Here is a 20903-nt window from a genome sequence, read left to right on the forward strand (position 1 = left end):
TGCGTGCTGTATGCGCTCCTCGCTCTGCTGGAGAGGGGCCTGCAGTGTCAGTAATTGTGAACTAAAGCCACCGAGCTTCAACATAAAGAAACTTGCACATTTGAAAATTCAAATGTCAAGGCATCCTATTACCTGCAGCAAGATACCACTCGCTAAAAGCCATTCATTGTCATAAGCAGTAAGTTCAGAATTGTGTTTGAACATGTTTCTTTGTCAGCCTGCATTTCCATCATGTATTTCTTCTGCTATTATATGTGACATTTCCACTTTATTTCATCAGGTTTCTTTGGATAAAGACTTCACTACAGTGTGCCTTTCCTGGTTTGTTTTTTTTTTTTTACCCTATTTACATTGTGCAGTTGTAGCATATTGCATTACCCATCCCTGCTCGGGTTTTGTTTTTTTAGGCAGATAAGCTTCTTCCTGCTCAGATTGTGCTAACTGTATAACTGCCTTTTTGATAGCAGTCGTCGTCATGCCATTTCAACAGGCAGAAACCCCTAGCAGTTATTTAGCTGAAAGTATCATTTGGCTGGAAAATTGCTGCGGTGTGAATGCACGGTGAGAAGTGGGGTTTTTTTAGTAAGCAGTAGTGTCCTGGATGTATACACGTATTGTATGCTGCATAGCATCATTCATGTGGATCTTGCCGTGAAGGAAAAGTTGCTCTGTTAGATCTCTGATTTTTAAAAAAGTTGAAAAGTAGACGTGGTTAGGCTTACAATTACTTGTTGCTTTGGATTGCAGATTACTATATATCCACGTAAAAATGGGATGAAAAAAAAATTGTTGCATTTAAGTGAATTTGAGCTCGCAATAAATAAATATTTAATCATATTATGATACATCATGTGGACATGATATGAGACTTAAGTTTGTGCAGTAGTGTTTTTTAGAGTCATAGGATAGATACACAGAACAGTTTGGCTTGGAAGGGACCTTTAGAGGTCACCTCGTCCAACCCCCCTGCCATGAGCAGGGACATCTTCCACTAGATCAGGTTGCTCAGAGCCCCGTCCAACCTGACCTGGAATGTTCCCAGGGATGGGGCATCTACCGCCTCTCTGGAAAACCTGTGCCAGTGTCTCACCACCCTCATTGTAAAACATTTCTTCCTTCTGTCTAGTCTGAATCTCCCCTCTTTTAGTTTAAAACCATTACCCCTTGTCCTACCGCTTCAGGCCCTACTAAAAACTCTGTCCCCATCTTTCTTCTAAGCCCCCTTTAAGTATTGAAAGGCTAAATTTTTAGCCTAAAGAAAACTGTAATTATTTCATTCCTCGCCCTGAAATCAAGACTTCAATATTTCCTTGATTTCAGCTGTACTGTCACTGCTGGTAACTGGTGGCTGGCAATTGAACAGTTAATCCAGCTCAGGTTGCGTGGCCCTGGTGGGATGCTGTAGCCGAGCGTCCAGCAGATCTTTGCCATCTTTCTGGGTAAATGGTCAAAAATGCAGAATGTCATGAAGAAATCTAGCACCATCCAGCTGGCATCCGTGCTATGAAATACCCCGGGTACCATGCCGAAACGGGGCAGCGCTCGGCTTGTAGCCTGTCCCCAGGACCGAGGGTCAAAAGATGAGCCAGGCTCAAGTGAGGGGCTTCTCCGCGGCTCAGAGCCAAAGCGGGGACAGGAGCACTCGGATCGGGTGATGACACATCTCATGCAGCCGCCAAAGGATGGCTGAAGTGGGCTGCTGAGATCGCAGAGAAAATGGCTTCAACGAGACATCTTAAAAAAAGTGTTTCTTTCTCCAAAACTTAATACAAAGCTTATTGCATCATGAAAGACAGCCTCGTGTCCAGACTTGCGTAGAAATGTCTCTTCGTAACATCGCAAGTGACTGAAATTCTGATTTTCCAACTGTTATTTTCCATATAAACTAGAAAGCAGAAGGCAGAATAATTTTGTCTCGCTTTTTATTAGACAGTACAAGCCGTGAGGGATAGTTAAGCAAAGTTAACCTGAATGACACATGGACATGTCTCCCTTTTTCTCCTAAAAATTACTAACATTTAGAGGCTGGAGATTTGCATTCATTCCTAATAGAACTTTTAAAATCAGTTCTCTATTATGATAAAAATTAAAATCACTTTAATGTCAAATTAAATTAAAAGGATGAGCACTCAGAATGTTCCAGTGTAGGAAACAGAAGATGGGTACCATAAATTAAGCAGGTTTTTGGTGACGCTGAGGTCTTGCATCCTCCGCTGACAGTGATTCAACTGCTTTATTTTTTTTGGTGGGTAACCATGCCTGTAAGGAACCAAACTGTAAGCATCTGCCCAGGGCTTGGCTTTTAGGCTGCTTCACTTCTCTGATATTTTATAAGACATATACCTTCAACTGTTTTTACACATCAGTGTCTTTCCAGCAGTAAGTATTGAATTCTCTGGAAGCCTTTGCCCTGGAGGATGTCATGCTAATTATTAATTATATTGCAGTAAGGAAAGCAACAGTATTCCAGGATGGTCAGAGGTGAGAACATCCAGCTCTGCCCGTAGTTTGCCTCGGCTTTGCACATTTGTGTGTTCCTTATTAGTGTTTATCAAACTCAAATTATTTTTCTCCAGATAATGTTCTCATTCTTGTGCTCGTCCTGTTTTCCTCTGCATCGTCTCAGCTTGTTTCCATTCTCTTTTCTCTGGCATTATCACTTGTTTGTTCCTTTTTCTTTTAACAAAAGAGACCCAGCCTACCCAGACTGTACCTGGATCTCCTGTAGCTGTCGCTGCTGGTTTGTTCCTTGTGCAACTAGAACATGACCAAGCATCTGGCTTTTTGCGTTAAAAATGAAAATCTTTGCAAAAAACTACCACATTTAATTCCTATCCTGAGAAGGAACCATGAGGTGGTTACGTAGGATTACCCACAATAATGTTAGTGTTGTGCCTACATTCCCATCCCTTTTGTAGGCCCGATTTCAGTCTCAGGAAGTTGGTACCAAGCTTTAGCTTCCGCATTTCTTTTAATGATGGGTTTAATTATTTCTATGGGCATAAACAAAAAAAAAAGGCGGGGGAGGACTGGTACTCATCAGTATCAACAGAGGCAGCTGAGCCCTGTTTTTTAAAGGAATACTGTAATAATTTTGAATGCGAATGCCACATTGAATTTGTCAATTGTAAGCAATAGGAAAATGCCATTACTTCTAACTCCTCTCTCCTTTAAATGTACTGTTCAATAGATTGAAACTTGTCTACCTGTCCCCCCAAAATCAATATCTGTCTTTTCTTTTCATATAACAGCTAGTTCAGTTTAAAAAATAGTCTTACAAGGTTTCTGCGGATGATGTGGTAGTCCTTGTCTTGGCCATACACGTTCAGCCTTTCAGCTGTGTTCAGCTGGTCTGAAAGTTAATACGCAGGGTGATAAACTTCTCTTCAACTGCAAAATGTTTTTGTAACCTTATTTATATCTGTCGTGACGCCATGTCTAGATGCAGAGGGGCCGAAGCTTGATACTGGTGATACAGAGCAACAAAAGCACACAGCGTTTTATCAGCTCTTACAGCGTTTCTCCATTGTCTCATCCAAATGCTGTCCTTGGCTTTCTGCTTGTTTTTTCCTGTTTTGAAAACTTTTAAGCCTTTACAAATGCTTTAATTGCTAATTATAGGAGCGTACAGCTCTCCAGATAACATATATGCAATACTAGGATTCAGTCCTACTTCTCTGTCTTTTATGGAGCTCGTTCCTCTTATAAATTATTTTTTTGGTATAGTCAGTTATGGGTAAAAATCTTCACTGCAGCTCCTGGTTTTCTTCGTTTGGGTCCCAGATTCTTCACCTCAAACACTGTAGCTGAAAAACAGATGGCTGGTTCTGTCCATCAGCTTCTAAAAACTTTAAATATGATTATTGAGCAATAACCTCTGGTAACTTCTAATTGTTTGAAGCTGACCAATAGCAGAGTCTGCCTTTTCTTGAAATAACACGTTTGGAAATGGTTAGCAATGTTTTCTGTTTAAACTAGCTGTATGCCTGGGTTTTAAGGTGAACATATTTCATTAAAAAGCATTTAGTTTTTGAAAAGCAATTGTGTGACTTGTTACCTTTCTGGTAACTGGATAGATTTCGCTTGATCCTGAATTATAATGTTTCTGCAAAAGCAATGCATTCTGTATTTTAGGCTAGTGTCTCAGTCACCAGGTCATCCTGCTGCACTGGGGACAGAATTATGCCGATGCTCAGGGCTTTTTAAAAGCCACCATAATATACCATATTCTGAATTAAATCCAAGTTGATAGGCACGTACCACTCCACAGATGAGTTAGCTAGATCTGGCTTTTTCTTCAGATTGCAGCTGAAGCAATTATTTCAGGTTTTGTCTAGTATTTTGCATTATACACATTTCATAGCATCTAACTGGGATGCTATTTTATAGGAAATACAGACGGAGGAACCACCTGTGTTTTGAATGCAAGGATTGTTTCTGTCACAGAAGAATGCGATCCCATTGACAGACTAAGTAGCTGCGGTGCTCAGCTTTGCAAGGGTTTCTGCCAACATTGTGAGCTACGCTACAACGGTTATTCAGGTGGCTGAGACAAAGCTATTAAAAAAAAAAGGAGGAGAGCCTCACATTCAGAAAAAAAAAAATCTGTAACCTCCACAGTCAGTCAGGCATCATTGCTAAAGAAGAAAATTTCATTGTAGCGTGTGTACCAAATATTGTTCTTCAAACAAGAATTTCAAAAGGCTTTCATCCCTTAAATCTCCTTTGTACATGCAGAAGACAAGTGCTGGGGATAACCGGATTAGAGGGGTGCTGCTGTGTTTCGGCAGCAGTGTGAGGATGGGCACTCCCTTCTCCACGGTCCTCAGCACCATGGAAGAGATGAAGGAGCAGGTCAGAGGAATGATGCTGCCTTCTGCAGGGCCGTATCGACGCTTGCAGGAAGAAATGTATCTTTGCTTCCTACTGAAAGTAGCCAGAACAAAGCGGTAGCAAAGAATTTTGCTCTTTATATGAGTCTAACCAGGGTTATGACAAGTTCCCGTATTCTGTTCTGCTTTGGTAAGAGCATGTATCTGACAAGTGACGATTCCTACAACACTACCTTATAGTAGAAAATAACTCAGCTATGTACGGATTGACTGAAAGTCCAAGAAAATGCTGTTGCAAATACAGCCTCGTTATGAAGTATTTAAGTGCCTTATGATAACTCGGAAAAACGACTGCTTTGTAGGCAGTTGGCAAAAGGAAATGCCAGTGGTTTCAGTGTTCATACTAAGCTGAAAAACTCAAGCCGGTTTGGTATGATTCACATTCTTGCCAGACCTGTAAAGTCTCATGGTCCAACGTTTGATGTGGTGGAGAGACCTAACGATACGAACAAAGTAGATTTGCCTTTTTTACCCTACCCCAAGGGAGGACAGACAGCTCTCTGGTCTCAACAACCATATCGGGCATATCCTGATGTGCAGCCCAAGGAGAGAAATCCAGAAGGCTAGCAGGGATTCGCATGCTAGCTTAGAAAGTTTGAGTTTCAAAATCATCAGGAATGCTTTGTCAAAGGCAAGGTGAAAAGCTCTACAAGTTTATCTTGAGCATTAAGGCTTAGTGCACTTACAAAAGGAGATTTCTTTTTTCATTTATTACAAGTATTCTTCATTGCCAAAAAAATATGGGGAAAAAAAAAAAAAAAAGGCCAAGGACAAAGTCTGGAGAACGGTGGCAAATGTTCAAGGTGGAATGGGGTTTGATCCCAGTCAGTTTTCCTTCTCCTGTCTTTGCTTTTCTCTTTCACCAGCCACTTTTTGTCTGATTTTTTTTTTTTTCTTTCTTTTTCTCCCTATCCCTCCTCCCCAAGCAGGGGCTCAACAGAAAATATATGAAATTAAATGTATGCTGAAGTGCTTTTACTTAGCATAGGAAGGGTTGAAAAGACTTAAGTTCACTTAACCCTTAGTGAATTTGGCTGGCTACAATATGTTAATGCTTTTTGGCATGAGAAGATGGCTCCTGTTGAGAGAATCAAGCTATGAAGCTGAATACTAGAGTGCAATGCATTTCGGTTAAAATTTTGGTTATTACAGGAGAAAACAGATCTCTTTCCCGATACAGGCATGCCAGATTTGCTCACCATTGAGACGTTAACCACCTAATAGCTCCATTAGTAATAATTACCTGTGCTCTGTCTTTATTACCTAATATATTTTACAACGGAAAAGGGCACACTAACCTTTTATTCCTTTCTTAAAGGCGCAAGACCTGAATGTGATCGAGGAAGTAATCCGAATGATGTTGGAGATCATCAACTCCTGCCTGACAAATTCTCTTCATCACAACCCAAACTTGGTGTATGCGCTGCTTTACAAGCGGGATCTGTTTGAGCAGTTTCGAACTCACCCTTCCTTCCAGGACATAATGCAAAATATAGATCTGGTGAGTGATACATTATTTAAAGGATGCTTACACGTTGTTATTTGATCTCTTTATCCTTTTGAGAGGTAGAAAATATTCATTATCAGTTTCTTTTAGAAAGTATTAAAATGTTGAATTTTCTCCCTTATTTTCTGGGCCTCCACTGTGGCTTATTCTGGGCAACCTCTTTAACTCGTCAGAGCCAGAGTGGGATTTGGGATGCGTCTGGTAAGGAATTCCCAACCTGTGGCGCATCTTTCACTCCCCTAAGGAAGTACAGCGTCAGCTTCTCTTAACTGCCCCTTGTTACAATTCAGTCTTTCAGGGGAGAAAAAGCAGATTTTCATCATCAACCAATCTTTTTCTTTTCTCTTACTCCCATCACCAGCCTATTAATGGTGACAGGGAATTTTTTTTAAGTAGTTAAGAGCAGGCATTCAGCTGCCTTATTCCCTGGGTTGTGTCTGAATGTGTGTTGCTTTCACCTGCAAAGTGTTTCTCCACAGCAATCCCTTTGGGTAAGTAAACATTTTAGAAGAAAACAAAAGGGAATAGCTGTGGATCAGAAGCTGTTACCAGTGTGGCTTTCCATGGAATATGACTTTGGAAAACTGTTAGTTGTTAATTAATTACTGCTGCATCTGATAGTGGCTTTCGGGTTCATATTGAGAGCCCGAGTAATGATTCCTGCTAGAAAATAACAGATTTTAAGTGCAAGAAATATTTCTCTGTTGTCTAGTCAGTATTTGCAGAGCTGAGCAATGCTTGAAGTCACACTGTGACCACTGGATGCTAAATACTGGAAGGGGAGGCTGAACAGGACACTAAATTTCTTACTGCAGTGAATAGCACATTTATTCAGTGTGAATAAAAATCTGCTGAGGTTCTGGCTTGATCTGCTTTTATTTTAAAATATTACAGGAGATTGACAGATTTCTGATGATCCATAAAGGAAAGTAATTTTAAATGTCAAACTGAAATCCTGCTCTGTGCCTATCCCTTCCTCTTCTGTTCTCACTTCATATTTTCTGGTCATGCGAGAGCTTGGAGAGCAGAGGCTTCAGAGCTCAAAACTCTCCCAACTTTTGGCAGCTGCAGACTACATCCAGCCTGATACTGCCTGGATGATTAGGACAAGATGTCTTCAAGTTGTGTAAAGAGAGGATATGGTGCAGTGAAGATAACAGTGTTCTTCATTCCCGACTGAGGTAGGGACCTTTTCTGGTTACTTGTCCAGATCCAGGAAAACTAGCGGTGGCCAGAACCTTCTACGTGACAGCCCTGTGCCTCCCCCAGATAGCAGCACATCCTTTCCTTTGTAACACTTAAATGTAGGTTTTCCTCAACAATTTAAACAATTCCTCCCCAAAACTATTTAATATTGGGTTACAGCATAATGCCAGTTACATTCAGAAACTATTTAAAGCTTTCCAAGGGAGCATGCTGAATTTTTAAATAGCTCCTTTGTTAGAGAAGCGAGGATGTCAAAAAAAGATTTATTTTTTTCTTTCTAAATGTACCTGTCACCAGCTGGCAAGTGGTGAGAGCTGTCAGGCTTGCAGATCTGAATAAAAGATTAGATTCAGCTGACTCCTCTTCTACCCTGTCACATCCTCCAGCTAATACAGGGTATCAGCAGCACTACCATCCCAGACAGAACCAGCCTTTGTTCTGGTTCTTGTTCTGACCAGCCAAAATGTTTTAACTAGTCTTTCTATCCCTTGAAAAAGTGGCAAATCATGTTAGTTTTACTATACACGTGGGGGGAGCTTGTGTGGGACCATGTGGGCAGTATCTGAGAAGAGCCAAAATGAGTTTCTGGCTCCCAAACTTTGCTCAGGCTTTTCTCTGCAGCCATGGAGGTGGGAGCTCCATCCTCACAGCCGCATGGGACGTTGTGAATGTCTGAAGTGTAGATGTGCTCAAAAAGATGTCAGAAAATTGGGGGGGGGCGGATCTTTAAAGATTTGACTCAATAAATTCTTAAGCTGTATGTTGCTGGGAGCTGGGAGGATATATTCATGGGGAAGGATCTCCGTATTCTTGACCTATTCTTATATTCTTATTTAAGCATCCATCCCAGCCTGCTCTCAGAGACAGAATAGTGAGCTGGCCACGCTTTTCATGTGGCCAAGGCTGGTTATTCAGAGGAGGATGGATCCACCAACTTCCCATGTATCGGGGAGCTATGCTGGGTTTCAGGCTGCTGTGCTCAATGTAATTTGGTGGCCCAAAGCATGTAAATTGTAGGTGTAAATGGTAAATGTTGCAGCTTTTGGTAATGGAAGGGTGGGGAAGAGAAGTTAGCTTTCTGAAGCCCCCAAAGCACTTCTGCAGGGGCAGTGCTACATCCTGACTCCCTCCATTGGTACTTTTTGAGGTCATTACACAGCAAAGTACGTTTGGATTATGTCCACCCACACTACAGTGGAAGCATGAGTGTAATTGCCATCATCAGATGCCACTAGAAGTCCACATGAGCAGAAGGTGCGTGTTATGCTCTGGGTCACTCCTGACATCCCTCTGTGCTTCAGCAAAATCCTCCTTACACTGGGTGTAAGATTCTCTGATCCTAATCTGTAGTCCAGATTTGTATTTCATATAGAAATACTAACAGACAGCATGGTAATGTTCTATATTGAAGAAATCTGACCAAAAATACAGAATATGTGCAATCTGTAATGAGTTTTGGACACCAGAACAGTTGCCAGGTTGCCTTGTCAAGTATGTATAAAGTGGATAAGACATACCTTGACTTTAATACTTACTGTTTTTACTCTGTTGCACACAATGTTCTCATAAACCAAATAAGGAAGCACGGAAGAAGTGAAAATGCTAAAAGTTGGATGCAAAATTAGTTGGAAAATGCACTGAGAAGGTAGAAATGAGTAGTTGATGGTGTAAGTAAGAAGAGGCATCTGAGGCAGTCCTGTGTGGGTATGCAAAGGGAGAATAGCCCAGAGATGTTCTCTAAGCCTACTCGTGCTAGCAACATCTTAGCTGGATTACTCATAGAGTCATTTAGGTTGGAAAGGACCTTTAAGACTATCAAAAGGGAAAGGGAATAACCTTTTTCACGTACTTGTGGATTCACAGGTCATAAGGAAAGACTTTCTAATGTTAATAATAACGAAGCACTGTGGTAGGTTTCCAGGGACTTCAGCATTGGAGACCTCTGGATAGCAGACGTTGGGGCAGAGGACAGAGCAGAACGTGTCTGTAGGCACACGTGAATGTGGGGATGGCTCTGTAGCTCCACCAGCTGCTCAGACCACAGCAGCAATTGCCCAGGTTAACTGCGATACAGACTTGGTCACAGTAATTATGGACTTTGCCTCAGGATTTGGACCGTTCAGTTTACTCTGGAGATGGCACGTGACCTCTCTGTGCTTCACCATTGAGGGTCATCAGTGTATAGAACGCTTTTTTATTGAAAACTACTTATTTGTCTCTGGGTTTTTATAAATAAGCTAAAAATCACCATTGCCAGCTGATTGGGAACATATGGGAACAGTTAATGCTGCACAGAAGAAACTGAAATGCAAATACCTTCTGTTTCCTATTAATTTACTTTTCATTTTAGAAAGTCATCTTAATAGGATATTGTGCATCTTGTTTAGCTAAATGGGATGTTCTTCCTCTGGATGGTGAACAAAGAGGAATGCTAGGGTTCCTGTTCTGGCCTCCTGCAGAAATGTTTCAGCTGTGAACTATCTATATGCTCCGTTTCAGCGGTGGTCTATAATTTGGTCAGCAACCTCAGATGTGTCAGGAATTTGGTAGATACTCTTCGCTAGTAATTCCTAAAGATGAGTTTGGTTCATGGCCATCATGAGAACGCATTGGCTTTTATTACTTTCATATTTCCTATGAGCTAGTGATAGATATCATGTGGTTGAACAGGCTTAACTAGGAGCTGCTAGAGTTTTGTTTGCAAAATAGTCTGATAGAAATCAGGAGGTCGGGAGCAATGGTTTAGTGATGCAAAGGATTGAATTGGTGCAATTTCCTACTAGGAATTTAATTCTCCAGAGACATTTCCCTGCTAGATATTTTAAAATCAGTTGAGTCGGCTTGGCTCTGGCATAGCAACTCCTATTTCAAGACCTGCAGGACTTGCAGTGAACATGAGAACTGATCTTTTGTGGTTTTCCTTAAAATGCCCGTAGAAAAACCTTGATCCTGCTGATTACTAGAGCCTGGCTAAATACTTTAAGTGATTTTTTTTTTTCTTCTTCTTTCTGTTTTTTTCTCCCCACTCCTACCCACTCTCTTTGCTAGGAGTGGGGAGATGAGAAGAGCAGGGTACCTTGAAAAGTTTGTGTGTCTTTTAACATGCTTCTAGTTTCAAGGTGAATCTGAAAAACTTAAGTACTTCAAGTTTGCTGATAAACCTTTTGTGTTTCTCCTGCTATTGAATCACCTGAAAGCCGTTTCGTCCCTTCTTAAATCAGTGAGTGTTGGCTTTGCCTCACTTGTCTCCAGGACAGAAGGTATGACTATCGGCTACTGAACATAGCTGTGATTTATGTCTTCCTAAGGAAGCTACTTAGCTGAAGCGCTAATCCTATGGTACTTTACCACAAGAGGTTTGTTTTCTCCTTTCAGCGTGCCATCAATACAGCATGTTACTCTCCCAGGGGTGAACATGGCTGGAAATGTAAAATAGCCAGTGTCAAAATGCACGTCTTTCTTTTTTCATCACTTTCCAAAGGAAAAAAAAAAATTACAAAAAAGGAATCAGAACTTTTTCATTTGGTGCCAAGTTACTTTTTTTCTCTTTTGCAGAGTTAACCTTGACAGTTGCGGGCAGAGGAGGCAGCAGCAAATCGTACTGTTATTTTTAGCTGGAGGAGAAAGCGAGGAGCTGTAGTGTTAGTTAGGCAGCAGCACTGCCTGGGAATGGGCTGGGGCATCACACCACTTCAGCATCCACGAAAGAATCCAAGTGAAGAAAACATCTTGTCCTTGATAGCTCTGCTGCTTGGTGCATGCTATAGTGAACAGAAATAGTTCTTTACTGCAGCCTTTCAGCCCTATGGAAACAATAGATGGGTGAAATAAGACATTGTGGTTATTTCCTCATAATCTTTAAAAAAAAAAAAAAGCTCCAAAACTACAATGTCTCTTTTAAATCATTGTAGCTTTCTTGTAGCACTTTTTATCTCTGGAAATACTTTGTAAATTTGTTGTTTAGAAAACAAAAGGACTAAAGATGAGTCTCTCGGGGAAAATTGACCTCTTAAATGGAAAAGCTTTATGACAACCAATTTTGAAAATCACTATAGAAAACAGTTTTTGTTTAGAGATCTTGATTATATTAATGGTATATTAATACAAAGCCTGGAAATCCCTGAGCTGATGGTGACCAAGCCATGTCGCTGCGTGCCCATCACACCACATGGTTGGGTAACTTGCACAACCAGAATTAGGCTTTCTGCACAGGGCAAGGCGCTGTAGATACACCGTTTTATCTGGACGCTGATAAGATATTCCTGATGAGGGGTTGTCTAATCCAGGATTAGACGTGCCTTTTAATCTCTGTTAATATGGAAGCCAGATTGGAGAGAGAGCTTTTTAAAACGGGTTATGTTCCTTGCATGGAGAGGGCCTTTCAGCGCACAGCATGACTTGGATACAAGTAATGCACGGCGACTCATTAAGTTTCTTGTTCTTCTTCTTCTTCTTAAGCAGTCTTTGCAGTTATTTTCTGTTTTCTTAGACCAGTTGCCCAAATAATTAATGAGAACAATAATTTTCAGAATATCAAAAAATGGACACCATCTCTCAGCCTAGTTCGTTTGCCCTGAGATCTGGTTTTTTCTATGTATTACAGTAATATGTTCAGCACTGGGTTTTAAAGCATGTGCTAAAACTTGAAACTCATTTAATATTATCCACCCAGTTTGCTTTCTCTGGTTCATTTTTCTTTTTAAGTGGACAAGGAGTTGAAATCTGTTAATTTTCATGATTATTTTAAACGCAGGTCTGTTACTTCTGTGTGGAAGATAATTAAAGCTCTTTCAAAGGAAAAGGCTACTCTTCCTTAATATTATGTTAAGCTTTTGTATTTTTATATTTGGGCAGATTTCTAGGTAAAGTGTTAGACCTTCTGCTACAGAAGAGATGGGAGCTTGGGCAGTAGGGATGTAATGCTTTTTGGTTTTATTACTGATCTAATGGGAGTAAGCAAATGCCTCTTTTAGGATCTCTGTATAACTCATCTTCTTTTTTTTTTTTCCTCCCCCCCCCCCCCCCCCCCCATTTTCTCTTATTTCATTTGGGGTACTCATTGGGTACCTGAGTATCTCATTGGGGTACTGTGCTATCAGGGTTAGAAAGAGAATTACTCCAATTCCATGTTGTCTGAAGCAGTAAGGCAAATAACGCTTAGAGATAAGTATTATTGAAGTAGATATTTTGAATTTCAGTCGTCAACTGCATACCAAAAATAGCCATTCGAAGTTCTGTGAAATGCTGACGTAGCCTGAAAATATTGGAAGCTTATCTTGCTTTTGTTCTTTGTGAAATGTAACTCAACCAAGATTAGTACCTTTACCACAAAAACATAAAAGTCTTTTTTGAAAACATGTTAAGATTGGAGGCTTTGACTTTCCAAAATAGGAATCACCAGAATTCAGGTTGTATCTGTGAGTTTCATTCAGTTTTTTATGCATATGTATTATGATACTATTTTATCCTTTTGATTAAAAGCCGAATATTAAATTTTGCTTTTGTTGTGGTTTAGCAGAACTTGAGCTAACAAGGCAGCACTAGTGGGATGGATTCTCTGCATGAGCCTGCCCTGGGCGAGGATAGGTTTCACCAGTGATTACTGACATCAGAGGAGTGTTGAAATGCAGGAAGATGTTTTTTTCTTTCGAAGTTTGTGGGCAACTTTCTCATTCCTCTATGAGCTGTGTATCCTCTACCAGCAATTTGTCCCAGACCCTATGCCAAAACCATGTCAGCCTTTCTCCAAGGTCCTCACGCTCTTTGCGCAAGCTGTTTCTTGCAATTTTCCTCTGTAATTTCTGGTTCCTCCCTCCAGCTCCTTTGCTTATGAGCTCAGCACATCTTCCTACTCCTGTTTTTTTCAAGGATCAGAGATCACAGCGCTACCCTGGGTCCTTATCTGTAAGAATGTAAAACCTACCTGCAGCATCTGCCAGAGGCAGTGAAATTCTCCCTTCTGTTCAACTGTGGAGATAATCGTAAGGACAGTACAGAAGGTTAAACCTGAATTTTTTCCTGACTATTTCCATACTTCTGTTGCTTAAAACAGAACAACAACAACAAAAAAAACACCACCAAAACCCCACAACCCCAAAAAGCTGCTTCCAGCGAGTGTCATCTGTCTCTATCTTGCTCGCTTGGCGCTTCCGTTTCTAGAAAAAACTACTCTGCAATCCAGCAAATGTACCTGCTCAAAACAAGGGCTAGGGTTTCGGGGATCACAAGAGAGGAACAACAAATTTGAATCTCACAGTAATCAAGCCATCAGCTGTCTTTGTTTTATTAACAGCAGCTGAGCTGGGAGGCATAATTAGGGTAATGGTTTCTGGCTCCAGCTGTGTCTCACTACAGAACAAAGAGAGCTCAGCAGAGATTTTGTAGTATAATACACTTTTCCCCCCCTTCTACTCGGGAGACTTAACAAAGATTACTCGACGTGCTGGAGGCTGTGACTGAGATACAAGTGGACATTAGTACTTTTCCGAGGAGCGTGTCCAAAGCCTACGAGATGTTGGGGAACCTACCAGCAGCATGTGCAGCGAGTGAAAAGCTGCGCGCGGCTCCAGCCAAGGGGTAGCTCGGTGTTCACGCGTGCGTGGGCTTTACCAAGTGGCTCTGACCATCTCCTGGTACTTTCAAAGGACTCTAAGTAGGTGTTGAAATTTTGCCCTGTACCCTTTTTGCGTTGTTTTGAGTTTCGGATCCTCTGCGTGACTGATGAGTTCCTCTGGGGTAAGGGATGGGGTTTGCAAAGTGTGCTCTTTTGGGATGAAAGGAGCTATAGAAATGGAGGTTTTCTGATGTCCCACATGGAGAACTGCCGGTGGGATGTCTGCTTCTGGTGTGACCTACTGAGCTTGGAGAGGGATGAAAGTTAAAGCCTGACCTAACTGTGTTGTAGCTAACAAGGACCAGCTGGGTCACAGAAAAGGGGGTGGGGAGGGAAATATGGTGAAAATCAGCTTGGCCTCACCAGGGAGATGCGTGGAGGGATGAGAGCATTGAGCGGGAACGTACAGGTCCTTGGGCCTGGAATCTGTGATGGGGAAGGTACGTGGGGCACTTCAGGTGGTTAATTTGGGGAGAAGAGGAGCTTTCTGGGTTTTTTGGTGGGTTTTTTTTGCTCCCCTCCAATTGCTGTGGCTTTGAATGCTACAAAAGCCCCAGGAAGTCATGTAGACTCTTGTGGTTGTATTGAGATATTTAATAGTTATCTTAAAGCCTTGGGTCCAGGAGTTTTCGAAACTATAAGGATTTTACTTTAATGCTTGAAAATGAAAGTAGATTTCTAGCCCAAACTATAAAGAGTAGACTGGAAGGCCTCAAAAATCCTGATGTGCAGAAGTACTGAGAGATAGAAATATAAGCATATGTCAGTACACAGGACTTGAAAATGTAAATTTATTAATTAAGCTGTATGTGTTAAATTGTAAAATCATCTATCTGTTAAAAATGGCTGCAGGAGGATACTGATAATTGTGCTAATTTGACATTAACAAAGTCTCCCTGGCTGTGACACAAGCAATAACATGATTATTCTTTAAGAAGTACAGATACGTTGATCCAGGGAAAGAAGATGACAACTTTGTGTGTAAATTGATACAAAGATCTCTCCTTTTCTATTTATTTATGTGCTCTGATTTTTCATTCCAGGTGATCAGCTTTTTCAGCTCCCGATTAGAGCAAGCTGGAGCTGAGCTGTCAGTGGAGCGAGTTCTGGAAATCATCAAGCAAGGAGCTGTTGCGTTGCCCAAAGACAGGCTAAGAGTAAGTGCTCAAGACCTCCTCAATTAAAGTGTACTGTTCCAATCAATTACATACATCCCCTTTATATCTGTAAGGTCAAAACATCATTTCTCCTATCAATAGCGGCTGATAAGGGATTACATTGTGGATTGCCATATTTGTACATTTTAATTTAAATTCCTCATTTGTGCTAAAAGTTTGGGTGAGTTTTCTTGATTAATTAGATTGAAGCGTGTGGAGGAATTAAAATTTGCTGAGGCTAAGGTTTTCTTCATCAGATGCAGTCCCACTTCTCCATCTGTTGTTTAGTTAAGCTGTAACCAAACTTCGATCATTCTTTTCTTTTGTTAGCTTATTCTTCTTTCTCTGGTGTTCTGCACCTCCATCTGGGTTGTACGTAAAATGCTACAAAGATACGTTTCTGGGGCTTTAATTCAGAATTAACCAACCTAGTGAAAATCAGTTCAGGACCTGTAAGCCTGGTCAACATGATCACGAGCTTTCTGTGTAATCCTGAGCAGACCCCTCTGTTCCCTTCTGAGAGTCTCTCAAATCTTGTGAGGGATTTACCAACTTGACAGGTTTTGTGAGGCTAAAATCCATTAATGGCTGTGTGATGTTTAAATACTGCAATAATGAAATCTGTGTAAGTAGGTAAGTAAGTAATTTGAGTTATGTGTGGTTTTTCAGCACAGGACAAATTTTGCTTCTCCATTTTGCCAAGTGTATTTTAAATACTGTCTGCTTTCTGCAGAACCATTTTTGTTACCACTGTATGATAAAAGAGCCAGAGCGTCTTCTCAAGAGCCACTTCTTTTGTGGTAACTTTAGGAAAATATCATCTGATAAGGCACACTGAGTACACATGGCCATTGGTGGCAGCTGGTAATTTATTTATACCTTGATAATTTTAAAACACCCAGTGGGAATTGTCTAGCTGGCTGCATATACTAATGTCTTTCCTGCAGTTCCCTGTGTCCCTGAGGTGGCACGTATTTAGTCACTCAGACTGAATTACTTCGAGAGAGATTGGTCTAGAGCCTGAGTCCTGAGCTGCAGTACAGGAATAGCCTAAGTTACAGCAGAGGAGTTGTTGGGTCCAAATCCAGCCCTTCAGGTTGTGTCCTTGCTACGCTGTGATGCTGTGAATACAGAGAAACACTGGACCTTTTGGTTTTTCTATGACAGCATATACTTACAGGCAGATAATTAAAAGCTCTTGCGTTAAGAGGCTACAGTGATTCCTTCTTGACATAGAGCCATCGCTAAATAAATTTCCTGCTTACAAAAAAATGAAGGTTTTATCAGTTACTTATTGTGCCAGATGACCTATATGTTGGGCCACAATTTCAAGAAGTTTCTGGAGTGAAATCCCATCAAGTTTACGTTTTGTATATTAATTATATAAGGCGTTCAAAATGACATGTTTATATTGCCTCTTAAATCAACAGATCAGAATTTTTTGACAAGTGCCAGGCTCTGTAAGTCCTCACCCAGCAGTCTAGTACTGCCAATTTTAAGGATGCTTATAGCGTGACTTAAAGCACTTACCTTTCCTCTGAAGGACTTGAGTTTGGGACAGGATTACCAAGTGAACACAGACAGTTTGGCGCATAATTCTTCTACGCTGCCCGCTTACACTTACTGGGTTTTGTCATTTTTTTTTTTTCAAAATCCTTTTGCTGAGCAGCAGTTTGGCCAGAGCAGGTTACTCCTGCACGGAGAAAAGTTGGTGACGCTGACCTTGGTGATCTGTAATGTCATGCATTAATTTGTAAATGCAAATAGCATCCTTTCTTTGCACAGACGGTAACGATGAGCGGCACGCGATTCCCTCTTATAGAAATGACCTTGTGAGCCTTCACGCTCTCTGTCCTTGTACCTCTCTCCTAGGAGTCTCAGAATTCCTCAGACCTTCCCGCTTCAGTCTCTGAGGTTTTCAGGGGAAGCTATTCTAAAGCTCGACAAAATCATATTAAGATCAGACTAAAGATACAGTTACGCAACAACTCTGGCAACTCTGAGGAATTTCAGCAGCTAAATAAAGGAGAAAGCTTTAATCCACATGTCTTTAATGACACTCTCTGGGCATGTCTGGATGGGTGGGAGCAACCCTACCCACAGTCGCTTTGCCTGCACAATAGGCTTCGTGGCTGTTCGCGTCGCTAAGCTCGCATCTGCGAGCTGGAAGCTGTCTAGCTGCGTAGACCAGCTAATATTGCCTGCTGAAAGGACAATTTTCTAACGCAGGCTGGTTGGGGCACGGCCAATTCAGAGAGGTGGCTTCTGGACAGGAGTTGGCTTGTGCCTGGCCAGCTTGGACGATGGGTGGAGGAATTCGGGGTCTGTTGCATCTGGGTTGACATGACCTCCGTGTGCCTGCAGTGTGCAAAGCTGTGGAGTTTAATCCTCAGAATTTATAGATTGGCTTTGCAGTTAATTGCTAATTAATTTTCAAGCCGTCCTTGCCTTTCGCCATAGCATACTGAAGTGCTCTAAAGCAGAAGAGACCTTGCGGAGACATGACTCCTACCTCTAGAAATTACCATCTTCAGCTGAAGTGCTCTGAGGGAGGCGGGTGAAACACAAAGATGTTTTGATTTGGAAAACTGAGGAGTGAAGCAGCGCTTTTACTCACTTGCTTCCCTGCAGCTCAGACAATGGTGGTTTTTTTCCTTATGTATAAGTACCTGATGTATGCACAGATAAATATGGTGAATGTTTTCAAGTTGCTTATCTTGGCCTTTGTCGAGGAAGTGAGCATTCAAGAGGTGTTACATGTATTCAGATCTTGAGTCTGTTGCTTAGACCATAGTTCAAACATGAATAAACGTCAACTAAAAATAACAGCACTTAGAGCCACGATCCTGATCTGCATAATGGAGCTTATCAGTTTTGTAGCACACCCTGGTACTCCTGCTCCTTTTCAGTGTGGGAAGCAATATGGGATGCAAAGTGAGCGCATATATATATATTTGTGTGTGTGTTAGGAAAGATAGCCTGCATTTTCTTAGCAAATAATTATTGGCAAATGGGAGATCTAACTCATATTTTCCTTCCAGTCCTGGAGCAATCTGACTGGAGACAAACAATATAATTAACATTATTTTAAGCGTATGCTTTTAGCCATGTACTGTGGAAGGCAGGGAAAGTCCAAGCTCAGTAATTAGCCTTTTAGAAGACTTCTGCATAAACAGAGAGATAAAGGGCAGGTGCTGAAATCAAGAGCTGGTTATTTCTCCTCCAGTCTGTGGGAGGAGATAAATGAAGTTAATATGCCCAGGATGGAGGCAGAAGCCATGGCGTGGAGATAGAGCTGTCTCCTTCGCAGACGAGCAGCCCACAACCCAGGCTCCCTGTTTTATTGCAGAAGCTTATTAAAGGCAATTTAGAGATCATAGTGATAGGTGAAAATTGGCCTCATTTTTTTCTTTATTTTTATTTTTCTAATGTTCTCAGGCTGCCTTTCTTCCCTTTGCTGAAGTAGCTGTACTTTCAGGATTAGGAGTGTGAGAGAAGTGGGACTGTGTCTGGAGTCTGCGAGTTATCGCAGGATTTCAAGGGGAGTTAGCCAGCAGATAACCGCTCTTTTACAATAAGTGGGAAAACTTGTTTTGAATGCCAGCTAGTGACTGGAAGCTGACATTTGGGTTCATGGAATGATCACACCTGGGAGGCCACATTTAATGCTTTAGAAAAGAAAAGTTCCCATTAGCTAAGCCACTTAAGGCAGAGATTTCATTTTCATGAACATACTCGGAGCTGCTTTTATTTTTCTCCTATTCCTTTGCTCCCTGTGTCAATGAGCATTTTGTGATCAGTGTGCATTCTGTCGTATGTTCTTCATGTGCTATGCAGACATGCCATTATGCCATCAACTCGCACCTTTTTGGTATGGTACAAAATTTAATATTTATTGAAGTGCGTTCTAGTTCAACGGGCATTAAAATTTCACAGAATATGTAAAAGGAGCAGAGGTAAAAGCCTTCAGTCTCTTGACAGAACAAGTTTCGCTTTAGGTGTTAAAAGCACTTCTTGTAGGTTTCCCCTTCTATTAAGGATGTACTTCCAATTCCTTCAACTTCCATCTGTTTCATTAGAGAAAGCCCCTAATCACCGAGGCACCAGAGCGCGGGGGAAAAGACAAAATTGTCATCGGAGTGGTGGTAGCTGGACCAGAACAGCTTTGTGTCCCCGGCACATCGCCCCACTCCTGGGGAAGCAGCCCCAATGTCAAAAGTTCAGCTACCAAAAATGTCATTAAAATTATACAGTTGTTGACTGAGGCAGCGGTGAATTCAATGGGGGATGTCAACTCTGGGAAGAAGGTATAGCCGTAAAAGAAAGTGCCTGTGAAGTCCCCAAAACTGAGGGAGTCTAAACAGTCTCTTGGTTTAGCTACTGAGCTCTCTGTGCAATGGTTGCCCTGCTCCTGGAGATGCTCCTCCTCAGGAGGAGACATCGTCTGTTCATCGCTCATTTGTACCGTCACACCGTGCAGAGGGGCAGGGCATGGGTAGCATCAGTGCCCCGGATTGCAAAGGAAATTGGTAACGTTTTAGATGTATGCGTCCTACCTAACGTGATGTTGATCCCAAGAGACCATCCATTGCCCCATCTTCCATTACAATCGCTCATGATGATGTTGGGTTTTTTTTCCAGAGTCCTGATGTCCTTAGTCCTTGGGGGTTGTTATTTGGCCACAGCAAGATGCTGGCTTCAGAGTCCAGACCAGTGGTCTTTAATGATCTAAATTAAACCCTGGGGCAGATCTGTAATTCCTAAGCTGTGTACAGCTTTCTTGCATTTGTTTTACTGCTGTAACAGTACCTCACTACCATGGGTTTTAGGTAGAAGACTGCGCAAATTAACTCGGTATGACGCTGTAAAGAGGTAGGGGCAGAGGAGTTGTGGAGACCAGCAACCTCTTTGCAGAGCTCTAGGGCGTAGCAGTAAGCAAGAGAGACAGAAAACTTCCTTAAAAAATGAATTCATCAAATTCTTTATGATATTTACGTTTTTCTGGCCGAAGGGTCAAAGATCTTGTTACAGTGGAAGCCGATTGTGTCTAATACATCCTTAGGTCTGACGCTAGGCAGGCGTCTATAATGCAGACTTCCCTTTTGCTGACCCTCGACTGCTGTTAACCCTTAACCTGAAGAAGATCAGATTAGTAAAAGAAGTGCAAGAAACTTTTAAACAAAGTGCTTTTTGGGCCTTTCCAAAACACCAAACATATGCTAAGAATAATAGTATTTATGGACTCTGTATTTCCTTTTGACAATTTATACCGTCAATTAAGATGTCAAACTTCCCTGCTTCCATGAGCTGACCTGTAAGTGATGAACAATAATCCACGTTTCTTTTGAAGGCACTCGTTTTAGAGGTCAGATTCTCAGGGACCTCGGGTAGAGAAGAATATACTCCCCATCCCTTGAGAAATATGATTTGGGGTAATCAAAATTCCAGGAAAAATGATCTTGAAAGTTTTGGTGGGCTTTGTGGTCAGAAAATAACTTATCATCATGAAGCTGTGAGCAGGCAGTCAA

At 41.5% G+C, this 20903-nt stretch overlaps 1 protein-coding gene across 5 annotated transcripts in view; it reads left to right on the top strand.

Annotated features, from left to right (window-relative positions):
• The window catches only part of DYM (dymeclin), a 217518-nt gene that overhangs the window by 171535 nt on the left and 25080 nt on the right, over positions 1 to 20903 (top strand). For all 5 annotated transcript variants that reach the window (XM_069775295.1, XM_069775299.1, XM_069775296.1 and 2 more), the window contains 2 exons: positions 6211 to 6393; positions 15262 to 15375. In XM_069775295.1, the coding sequence (XP_069631396.1) occupies positions 6211 to 6393; positions 15262 to 15375 (297 nt within the window). The remainder of the gene's footprint in view (positions 1 to 6210; positions 6394 to 15261; positions 15376 to 20903) is intronic.

This window comes from Haliaeetus albicilla, chromosome W (assembly GCF_947461875.1).
Source record: "Haliaeetus albicilla chromosome W, bHalAlb1.1, whole genome shotgun sequence".
NCBI lineage: Eukaryota > Metazoa > Chordata > Aves > Accipitriformes > Accipitridae > Haliaeetus > Haliaeetus albicilla.